At 43.7% G+C, this 12,070-nt stretch overlaps 1 protein-coding gene across 1 annotated transcript; it reads left to right on the top strand.

Annotated features, from left to right (window-relative positions):
* The first annotated feature begins 479 nt into the window (after window positions 1-479).
* Window positions 480-11,344, top strand: LOC119623506 (trem-like transcript 4 protein). The gene is given in 7 exon segments (XM_073006181.1): window positions 480-515; window positions 2,939-3,112; window positions 3,337-3,667; window positions 4,126-4,176; window positions 4,667-4,727; window positions 11,250-11,288; window positions 11,290-11,344. Coding segments are annotated over 7 exon segments (747 nt in total).
* The last annotated feature ends 726 nt before the right edge of the window (window positions 11,345-12,070 follow it).

Below are 12,070 nucleotides of genomic sequence, written 5' to 3' on the forward strand. Positions count from 1 at the left end.
GGGGGCCAAGCACCAGCACAGTCTGAGGCAGGACCCGCATGGCAGGCAGTGCTGGGGCCATGGCGTCTAGACATGTAGGAAGCTAGAGACGGTGGTAAACATCGACTCTAAGACCTTAATGCAGGCAGAGGCCTTTTCCTGAGCCGAGAAGTCCAGTTAGACAAAGTAGCTGAGCTGCTAGGTCAGACAGTGACGAGAGCACAAGGCCACGTGCAGGAAGTAGCTGGAGATCTCTGCTCCTTTTTTTCCCTCTTACTTGACTATCCTCCCCATGCCTAATGACAGGTTGGGCTGCAGGCCTCCTGGTCCTCTTCCTCAGAAACTCCAGGTTCTCACCTCCTCCTGCCTCTTGTCCTTCTTCCTGGGGCTCCTGGGGGCTCCATTCCACAGCAGGACCAGGAACAAGTGGGTCTTCAGAAGACCGGAATTCCTGCCCATTTTAGGGTGTTGAAGTGATCCAATTATCTCAACAAGACACCATGAAGACTGAACGCACCGAGGGAGAGCTCGCTGATGTAACACTAAGGAAAAACCAGCCCTGTGAATTCCACACCTACAGGGACATATCCATGGCCACTGTGCAGAGCGGCAAGCAGACCTGGGATGAACGAATCCCTTGAATAGTTACAGTCATTGCAGTCACTGTGCTTTACACCTAACCATACTAAGATTTCTTAAAACTTTGCTGTTTGTTATGTATCAAGCGATTATTCATATGCTTTGGGTAAATCGTTTCTATACATATTAAAATTAATCTTTTACACTTAGAATGCTTTCAGATTCACTGAAGAATTGTGTAGGTATTGCACACATCCCTGATGTGCTATGTTCAATGTCTTCTACTATTAATCTAGTCCACTAGTATGCTACATATCTCACAATTAATGAGTTGATATTGATACATTACTATAATTTTACAAAATTGATGAGTAGAACTCATGCATTTATAGTGCATGGTAGGATAGCTTGATGTGTATATTAACTGTGAAATTACTAAATCAAGCAATACCACATACACTTAATTTTTTTGTGGTGAGAACATTTAAAATCTACTCTCTGTCATTTTCAAGTGTACAATTCATAGTTATGACTGCACTCACCATACTGTGCAATAGATCTCTTGAACTTATTTTTCTGTCTAACTTAAATTGTGTTTCTTCAACAATACCTACCCAGTCTGTCCAATCCCCAGCCTCTGCTAATGCTATTCTACTCTGTTTCTGTGGTAGATTTTATTAATTGAAGTCCTTCCTTCATTCAGATTTCCCTGGCTTTTACCTCATGTACTTTCTGTGCTCCAGGATCCCACCTAGGACACCACATTGCTTTTAGTCTTCATGTATGCTTAGGCTCCTCTTATCCATGGCAGTTTCTGGGAATTATTTCTTAGTTTTGATGGCCTTGACAGTTTAGAGGAATGCTGCTCAGGTATTTTGTAGAATGTCCCTCATGTGGAATTTGTTTGATGTTTTTCTCCTGGGGCTAGTGGCTTTGGGGAAGGAGTCTGCACAGCTAATTACCCTGTCATCACATCAAGTCAGTGACACATTCTAACAACCAGAGTTATCCCTGTGGGTCTGCATCTTGGTTGCCTGGCTGCCACAGTAAGTGTGAAGTTTCTCCACTGTACAGTTACTCTTCTCCTCCTTCCCCATGCTGTCCTCTGGAGGAAAGTCACCTGCACAGCCCACGCTTTAGCAGTGGGAATTTATGCTCCCCCTAGAGAGCAGAACCTATAAGAGTTGTTTGCAATCTCTCTCAGTTCCTTCAGGCTGCTATGAGAAGATGCCTTAGACTGGGGACTTTATACATAATAGAAATCTCTTTCTCAAAGTTCTGGGGGCTGGAAAGTCAACGATCAAGGTGTCAGTGGATTTGGTGTCTGCTGAGGGCTGCTCTCTGCTTCCAAGGTGGTGCTTTCTTGCAGTAACCTCAGTTGACTGAAGGTGTGAACACTGTCCTCACATGGCAGACACGGCAAATCTGCTTCCTGAAGTCTCTGGTATAAGGGCATTAATCTCATTCTCGAGGGTGACACCCTCATGACCAGATTTTCCCACAAGATCCCACCTCCTAACGCTAGCACATGAAAATTAAGTTTGAATATACGAGGTGGAGGAACACCAACATTCTGAACACAGCAGAATCCTTATACATGGGATATTTGTCTATTCTCCCGCAGTTCTTTATTCAGTCATTTACTTACATCAGCATGGACTCCTAGAGTTTTAATATACACATTGGGTGGTAATCCAGTACCACTTGATTTTGTTGCTAGATAGTTCTCACTTTGGCCATTTTCTTCTACTGTACATTTTACACACACGTTATTCTTTCATCCACTCATGTATTCATCCAACAAGCACTGATTGAGATGATCCCAAGCTCCCATAACTGATCCACTCCTGCCTGCCTTCCCCTCCAAATATCCCTGACCAGCACTCTCTTTCCTCCCTGCTCTCCTGGCCCCACCATTTCCAGGGTACATCTTATAATTCCTGGGATTAAAATTTGCCCTCTACAAAATGTCCCAGGATCAAAACTCATCATCAATCCACCATGGTTGAGACCAGAAGGACTCAGGGGTCTGGTTATGCCTCCAAGTGCCCTGACCACCTATAGGAAGTGCATAGAGAGAAGGAAGGAGGGATGACCCAGCTTTATTCACCAGCTTTATTCTTGGCCATCCTGAGAGCTGCCCCTAGCAACAGAGGAGCAGTATGATGGGCTGGAAGGCATAAAGCAGCAGACGCGGGGAGAAGTTCAGTGAAAGGCAGCAGAGCAACACAGGAGGGCTGAGGTGACCAGGCCCAGAGACAGACCCTGTAGCAGATGGCTGCTGTCCAGGCCTGGCTGCCCCTCCTCCCCTGGTCTGCAGAGCCTGCCCTCCCAGGCCGACCATTTCGGTCAAGGCATTGACCTTCCTCAATTTTCCCAGATGAGAGACACTGGGAACCTGGGGCAGAATCAGGCAGAGCATCTGACTCCCTCTCCTGAGGGGACTCCCTTTTTTATCCTCTCCTCCACTGTCAGAAACAGATTTGGGCTGGAATGGCCTGGGAGAGTCCACACCTGCTGCTTCCACCTGTGCTGCTGCTGCTCCTGGCCTCAGGTGACATGGAAGGAAAGAGGGCAGGGGGTATAAGGAGTAGGATGAAGAATGAGTGGGGCAGGGAAGCAGCGTGGCTCTGTGACCACAGGACAGAATTTAGGGGCCCTCTTCCATGTGTGGGCATCAGAAGTAGTTCCCTCTCCCCTTCCCGAGCCTGTGATGGGGGAGGTTGGGTCCCTTCAGAGCTCTGACCTCGGTATCTTTCAGCAGGTTCCTGGGTAAAGGGCGCCGTGCCTGAAGAACTTCACAAACACCCAGGACAGACCCTCCTCCTGCAATGCCAGTACTCACCCAAGACAGGACCCTATCAGTCCAAGACCTGGTGTCAGCAGACATCTCCAGATTGGTGTACCATACTTGTCACCAGCTCCAAGCCCCGGACAGCAGTTCAGAAGTCTGGTTACACAATCTGGGATGAGCCCGACGCTGGCTTCTTTAACATCACCATGATTCAGCTGACACAGAACGACTCGGGATTCTACTGGTGTGGAATTTACAGCACTTCCAAAAAAGTCATCACCGTTCTTAGAGATATCGATCTGGTGGTGTCTTCAGGTGAGCACTTTTCTTGAGGAAATACCTCTGTGCCACCCCCCAGGGACCTGAAGGAAATGTCATGCACCCCCTCCCATGCCTCTATCATCCCCCATCCTGCCAGGTCTTCTGCTCTGACCCGAGGGGAGCAAAGATTCTGTCCCTAGACATGGACTCTCACCTCTCCTTCACCCGGCACATCCTGGCCTCAACTGTTGGGAAGATACCCCCAGAGATCCCTGGACAGAGACACAGTCTCTCTGTCATTCTGCATCTCTCTTTGTGTTACACAGGCACACCCACAACTCTTCTTTTCACACACACACCCACAGCTCTGTTATGCAGATCTGAGGCACAGGACACTCCCGGCCTAAGACATCCTGAGGGTCTGGCTCTGGGCCCCTACCTCCTCTCATGTATGGGGTAGACCCCACTCTCTTCTGGGCCCCTGGAGAGTCATTGTCTGCTTTTTTCTTTAGCCCCAACAACATCTCCTATGTGGACCTTTCCCTGGCTCGCAACAAGCACAGGTAGGTTGGAGGCCTCAGTAGGGGGAGATTAGAAGGGTCACCAGGCAGCTTGGGAGCCTCAGATTCAGGGAAGGGGAAACCAGGGAGGACTGCCTCTGAGGACTGATCTCCTGGGGCCTGGGCTGGTGGGAAGCTACCTTCAGGGCCCACTGACTCCCAGGGAGAGAAACATGCACTATCTGATGTGATCAGAAGATCGCTATGTTCTCACGATGATGGGCAGGTGTCCCTAGAGGGGAGTCTATATGGGACACCTTGCACACATGTGTCCCAGCCCTCCTGCCACTGGCCTCCCACCAGCATGGAGAGGACACTGCCAGACTTAACTTTAGCCGGATATGGAGATTTCAGGCCTCAGTTACCCTTAGCCTGAGGGACCCTTAGGAGCTGCCTCTGGTCCCTCTCCCCTTCCTCTCACACTTTTGGGACCCAATCCCATTCTTTATTCTGGTCCCCTGGGCAGCCACTGTCTTCTTTGTGTCCTCCTTAGTTCTGATCAATTCTCCAGAGGGGACCTCTGGCCATCCCTCCATCAAGGGCTCTGAGACCAGGTAGGTCAGAGGTTTTAACAATGGGAGGGAGGGAGGTCTTGGGGAGGGAGGACCTGATTAGCTCCTGAACCTTCAAATCAGGTCCAGGGCACGCAAGGATCCTTCTCTGGTGGGTTGGGTGGGTTGGGGCATAGTTTACAGCGGTGGAGCCCCCAGGCCATGACTCCAAGTTTGGAAGAGAGGAAAGGGGAAGAGGATGCAGGTTGTTAATTGTGGAGGAACCATGGAAAAGACAGTTCAACATGGATTTCTGCAATGAGACAAAATGGAACCCAGAAAAGGTGGAAACTGGAGGCTGTGCTGGTGTGTTGAAGGGTGAGTGTGAATAGAGTGACTGCAGCCTGGGGCAGATGGTGGCTGGAGAAGTCAGCCAGAGAAAGATGAGAGGAATACTCTTAAATTCTGCTTCTATCCCTATAGTCATGGGTTTTGAGGCCATCACAGCCTCCCCTTCACTGTAGGAATAGGCTGCAATAGACTAGGTCACAGGTGCTCTAGGGGACCATGGAGCACAGCAAAAGCCATGAGCGACTGATGAAAATAGACAACCAACTGCCAGAGCATTTGCTCCCTAGCCCTCTCCTCCTGCAAACAGCACGGGTGGATTACAAACAGACTCTCTCTTAGGGAGTTTGAAGGTGAAACCCTAACCAGAGAACAAGCATGGCAGCTAATGGGGGTCCCTGGGGTCTTGTGCTCTAGGGCAGTGGTCCCCAAGCCTGTTAGAAATTGGGCCATATATTAGGGAGTGAGTGGCGAACCACTGGAGTTCATCTGAATTACAGCCTCTTTCCACAGCTTGCATTACGCCTGAGCTCCGCCTCCTGTCAAATCAGTGTCAGCATTAGAATCTCATAGTAGCATGAACCCTGTTATGAACTGTGCATGCGAGGGTTCTAAGTTGCATGCTCCTTATGGTAATTGAATGGCTAATGATCTGTCACTATCTCCCATCACTCCCAGATGGGACCATCCAGTTGTAGGAAATCAAGTTCAGGGCTCCCACAGATTCTACATTACGTTGAGTTGTATAATTATTTCATTATATGTTACAACATAATAATAATAGAAATAAAGTGCACAATAAATATAATGTGCTTTAATCATCCTGAAATCATCCCAACTCTCAGGTCTGTGGAAAATTTGTCTTCCACAAAACAGTTCCCAGGTGCCAAAAAGGTTGGAGACTGTTGCTTTAGGGCTTTTTCCTCTCATTTTTAATCCTCAACGGCTAGAGGATTTAGTCTTCCATTCTTCCCCATTACCAGATCCGTATCTAATACGCCCAGTGGAATCTGAATTCACAAGCCAAAATACCTAGGTTTCTTAGTAGACGCACTACCTTAAAAGAACGGCAACACACCCAACAATAGAAACCTGTGAAGCAGAACTATGGGAACTGCCCATTCCCCAGGAACTTAAGTACCTGTGATCAGTCTGGCTAAAGGGGTGAAGGGAAACATGACCTATGTGGATCATGAGGACGATCCATTGGAAAAAAAGAGCCAAATGCTAATCATAGTTGTGAAAAATATTATAGACCACAATATATGTGATGAAGGATGGCCGTGGCTGGCCAGTGAGCTGTAGGAAGTTGAGGAATTCTCACAGAAGTTCCTGGAAAGAACTGGACATTTAAAAATCAAAGAGAAGTCAGGAGACATGAAGGAAAAGAGTAGATGTACTAATGTATGGGTATCAAGAACCCCTGTGGGAAATACAGGATGAAAGAAAGAAATATTTGAAGAAGGAATCTAGGAAAGTTTTTCAAAATTATAGAAGAAAAGACCTCAAATTGAAAAGATTCGTACATTGCCAAATAGGGGAAAACAGCCAACACACACAAAAAAATACCTCTACACCCATTAAAACGGAAGAACTTAAAAAGCAAAGGAAAATGTCTGAACGCTTTCAGATCACCTACAAAGGAATACGAATTAGACTTCTTAAGAGGAACACTAGAGAAAAGAAGACCATTGAGTAATATTTCTAAAGTACTAAAGAAAAACTTTGTATCCAGTGTTTTGTATTCAGCCAAATTGTCACTCCAATGTGAAATCATAAAATCTCTGGATTCTCAAGGCCTCAGAAGGTTTGCCACATGCAGAGATCCCCATTGAAAACAGTCCTGGAGGAAGGACTCAGCTAGGATGAAAAATAAACAATGGAGACACTGCTAGAAGTGAGGGAGTAAGTGTGCCCAGCATCTTGGGAAAGTTTATTTTTATCTTTTTTAATTCATAGAAATGGCAGCTAAGAGCAAAATGAAGAACAAGAGAAAATACATTCATGGTCATTGAAAAATAACATTCTAGACCAGCAGTCCCTAACCTTTATGGCACCAGAGATTGGCTTCGCAGAAGACAATTTTTCCACAGACTTGGAGGTGGGCGGTGGTTTCGGGATGACTCAAGCGCATTACATTTATTGTGCACTTTATTTATATTATTATTACATTTTAATATATAATGAAATAATTATACAACTCACCATAATGTAGAGTCTGTGGGAGCTCTGAGCTTGTTTTCCTGCAACTAGACAGTCCTATCTGGGGGTGATGGGAAACAGTGGCAGATGATCAGGCATTTGATTTTCCTAAGGAACATGCAACTTAGAACCCTCACATGCCCCGTTCATAATAGGGTTCATGCTACTACAAGAATCTAAAGCCACCACTAATCTAACAGGAAGCGGAGCTCAGGCAGTGTTGAGTGAGATGGGGAGGCTGTAAATACTATGAGGCTCCCCTTGCTCACCAGCCACTACCCTCCTGCTGTGCAGCCAGATTTCTAACAGGCCAGGAACTGGTACTGGTCTGTGACTCAGGGGTTGGGGACCCCGTTCTAGACAATACCAACATGGGGTGAGAAGGAGAGACCAGAAGCCCATGAAAGGATGGTTGGGTACTTGTCTCATGAGAGGCAATATGTAGATATTGATACGCTCAGTGTAGCAACTGTACTAAACCAATGTGGATAAGAGTCTTCAGGTTAAGTCAAGAGAATGTATACCCTTTCATCCAGCAAAATAAAACTCTAGCCAAAGGAAAACTGGAATCGAATTTTTTTAAAATAAAGCACAATAAATGGAAAAAGTGAAATAAAAAGGTAGAATTATGTCCTAACATAAATGCAATTCCAATAAATTTAAGTGGATTAAATTCACAAAATAAGGACAGGGACATTTGGAGTTTTAAAAAATTGCAATGTTATACTATCTATAAGAGATACACACACAAAAAGATTTTAAAAGGTTAAAAGTTAGAAAAATATATTTGACTATTAGGAAACAAAAACTGTTCTGGCACTCTTAATATTGAGTAAAATAGAATATAAGGTAAAATATTATGTCTATAACGTTTGTTTATAAAAAAGACAAAGATATGTAATATATACTGATGAAAGATGCACTTGAATATGAAAATAGACCCATCATAAATGTGTACATGCTTACATTTTGGCCATGAAATATATCAAGCAACAATATCAGAAGTGCAAGGAGAAGTAAATTATTAGCCATTGTAGTTGAAGGCTCACATACCTCTCAGAGGATCAAAGACCAATGAGACAAAACTAAATACGGGGGTTTAAGTTTTAAGCCAAATAACTAATAAATTCCAGTATAATACCATCATATATTTATCAATATGTTACATATTTTATGAGATATTTATAATAATATAGGACACATATAAACTATACTTTTAAACATATATTTTCAAATATATAAAAATGTAGTTACAGATTGAAAAATGTTCTAAACTATATAAACATTGTTTTAAATAGTTTAATAATATATAATAGGGTTCACGCTACTATAAGAATCTAAAGCACCACTAATCTAACAGGAGGCGGAGCTCAGGCAGTGATGAGTGCGATGGGGAGGCTGTAAATACTATGAGGCTTCCCTTGCTCACCAGCCACTACCCTTCTGCTCTGCAGCCAGATTCCATATATTATGTATGTTTTATAAAATACAGTAGTCACAAATATAAATAGTGTATAAGTACACATATATATGTTTATAACCCTCTATATAATAAAAACAGATGGTATACATTCTTTCAAATACATGGAATGTATTTACAAAAGGACACCTTGTATGAGGACATATAAGAAGTGTGAAGAAATTCTAAAGAATCAGTATGACACAGAATATATTCTCCAAACCTAACGCAATGACATTAGGAATGCATAAGAGAAGTAAAGATAAAATAGCACTTTTCAAACTATTTACTAATACATTCATATATGAATGTTTAAGTATGCAATAAAATATATTTTTATAATATGACCACTATATATCAAAAAGTATGAGGCATACAATATTAGGGAGTAATCAGTACCTTTGAATACATTTGTTGGAAAACATGAAAGCATTCAAATTAATGAGCTAAGGAAGCATCTCAAGAAGATGGAACGTGAGCTTCAGAGCAAGCCCAAAGAATCATGCAATCGAACGATTGAGAAAGGAGACCAAATAAATTCATAATTCATTATTTAAAAGTGTACTAAGATAGACATGTTCTTGCCAAGACAAAAGAAGATAAAAGAAGATAATGAATAAACAACAAATCAAAGAAAAAGAAGAAAATAACCACACACTCATTCTACAGAGATTTTAAAATAAATAAATCCCGAATAAAATCTTGTTGTTTTAAATCCTAGAAGCACACAATTTCATAACAATATGAACTGCCAAGATTAACACAAGAAGAAACAGATTTCAATAGATTAATAAATAGGAAAACTGAAATGGTTGATGAGACCCATCCCCACAGAAAATTCAAGACTCACATGGTTTTCAGGTAACCCAATTTTTAAAGAAACATTTGGTTTATATCTCATACTAGATGTTGCAGAAAATAGAAAAGAAGCAAAAACAGCCCAGGTCATTTGAAGAGGTTAGCGTCATCAAAATCTCAGAACTAATGAAAGGCGACACAAAAAAATTACATTACAGGTTCATTTATCTGATGCACATGGGGTCAATCCCCAAATTACCATTAGCTAACTGAACTCAAGAGTGCATTGAAAAGAAGACTGATTATAACCGAGGAGAGTTTTATCACAGAACAAAAAGGATTGTTCAACTTTATAAAATCTATTAATATAAGTCAACCAAATTCATAAACTACAGGAAAAAAGTCAACTGCTGCACAAAAAGCATTTGGGAATATTCAGCACATTTATGTTATATGAAAAAGCTCTTAATAAAATAGAAATAAAAACAGAAAACTTGGTAAAGATTGTACACCAATGATTACAATAAAGATTACTTATTGGAGGTATAAACTCAAATTAAGGATTTTCACAGCTACCATAAATGTCTTCTAAAATATTAGAGGTTCTGATCAATGCTTGAAGGAAAGGAAAACAGGTTACAAGAAAGAAGATTAGACAAGAAGAGGAAAAACTGTCATGACTTGCAGATGATGGGATCATCTACCCAGAAAAAGAATGAGAAACAACAAACCATTAGATGTCACAAGAGAGTTTAGCAAGGCTGCCAGAGACAAAATCAACTGACATACATTACAAATAGATTGCTATGAGGAATAATCATTTAGAAAAATAAGATAGTTCTCATTATAGTCACAAAGTCTATAAAGTTTCTAGAAAGAATTAATTTAACCACGACCTATTTGGAGAAAACTACAAAATGCTAAAAAATGACACGTGATCTGAATAAATAGAAATAATCCATGACTTTGGAAGAGGCAATAACATTGTAAAGATGTCACTTTCTCCCAAATTAAAATATCTTTAAATGTAATCCCAAACACAACTTGTTTACTTTTGTAAAGAACTTGAAAAATTTACTCTAAAATTATATGAAAAAAAGAATATACATGAGTAGCTAAGTCAACCATGAAAAAGTGAAAATAAAAAGAGGTCACTGACTTTATTATATATTAAGTAACACTGAAGCAGAAAGTTACTGAGGCTACAAGAGAAAAGCAGATTTGCTGGGACAGGGTATTCCTAGAATCAGAGCTAGGCAGGCCAGGAGTGGGGACTACACAGAGGGGACCAGGGAGGACCCCTGGGACCAACAGACAGGAGGTCTAGGTCTGTGCTGTCACTGCTCCTAAGGGTCTGGTCAGGTCCTGTGCAGTCTCTAGGCCTCACTCCCTCAGGTGTGATATCTTGGTTTGTCTTGAAGATGCACTTGGCTCTGATTCCTAAGAGGCTCCTGATGGTCCGGTCCTACCTGACCTGGTTAGGGAGAGTTCCTGCTCCCCGGGCTCTATCCCTCCCCTTACCTGAACTCTAATCCCTTGTTCTTCCCCTGGCCAGCTTTTTTCTCCATTCAAGACTTTGAAGTTCCTTCTGACCAGATCCCCTCTCAGTCCCAGATACCTCTGTGGCTCCTGCCCCATGCCCCTGTGTCATAGTCAGTTCAGGGTGAGCCCTTCTACAAACAGCTCCAGCCACAAAGGGCCTGCCTGGCTTAGGGACACCGCAGGAGGTGGTGACATCCTGGCCCAAGTCCATCCTCCTTTCTCCTTCTTCCCTGCAGGAAATCAAGTGTCCCTGCCTGCCTTGGCTCAGGTGGCCCGTTTGCTGGTCTCTGTGCTGTGTGGACTCCTCATGGCCAAGGGCCTGATGCTGTGAGTCCTGTTTGTGTTTCTGACCTGCAGGTGCCACAGGTGAGAGGGGCCTGGATTTGGTCTGGGGGGCAATGGAGCTGGGGCCGGATTCTGTTCCTAGAAAGATGGCTAGGAAGAAGCAGCCAGATCACAGAGCCAGGAAAAATGACAGCTGGGAACAATTTAAATATGTTTCCTTGCAATCTCTGCCTTCCTGCAGACGCAGACCTTAGAAAGAGACAGAGGCTTTCTGGGAGTCCCATCCCAGGGCTCTGCCTCTTTCTTTGTCCTAAGAGGAAAAAGACCAGGAGGACAAAGCTGAGAGTGCCTGAGTAGAAGGTTTAGGAGACAGGAAAGGAAAGGGAAGGAAGCAGGGGACTGGGAGAAGTGGGGTGAGGGGCGGGAAAAGGAGTAACAGGTAACAGGGACAGGGTGAGACAAAGGATCAGAAAAACATCACTTCCATTCATGACTTTCCCCCTCTTGCCCCGTCTGAGGACAGCAGTGACGGAGGTTTCTGATTGTCCCAGCACAGTCTTGTCCCAGGACCCTTGGGTGCATGAGCCACAGCTTGGATCCAGGATTAACTCCAGTTCTTCCCCTGCCCAGCTATTGGGAGCTGCCCTAAGCATCAGGTCCCACCTCCCCGTGAGGAAAGGCCAGCACTAAGCCTGTTGGGGAGAACTTTCAGCTCCCTATCTCCCCGGTGGCGACCGCTCACCCCTGCCCTGAACCCTCTTAGATCTACTTC

The sequence above is a fragment of the Chlorocebus sabaeus genome, chromosome 17 (genome assembly GCF_047675955.1).
Source record: "Chlorocebus sabaeus isolate Y175 chromosome 17, mChlSab1.0.hap1, whole genome shotgun sequence".
Taxonomy (NCBI): Eukaryota; Metazoa; Chordata; class Mammalia; order Primates; family Cercopithecidae; genus Chlorocebus; species Chlorocebus sabaeus.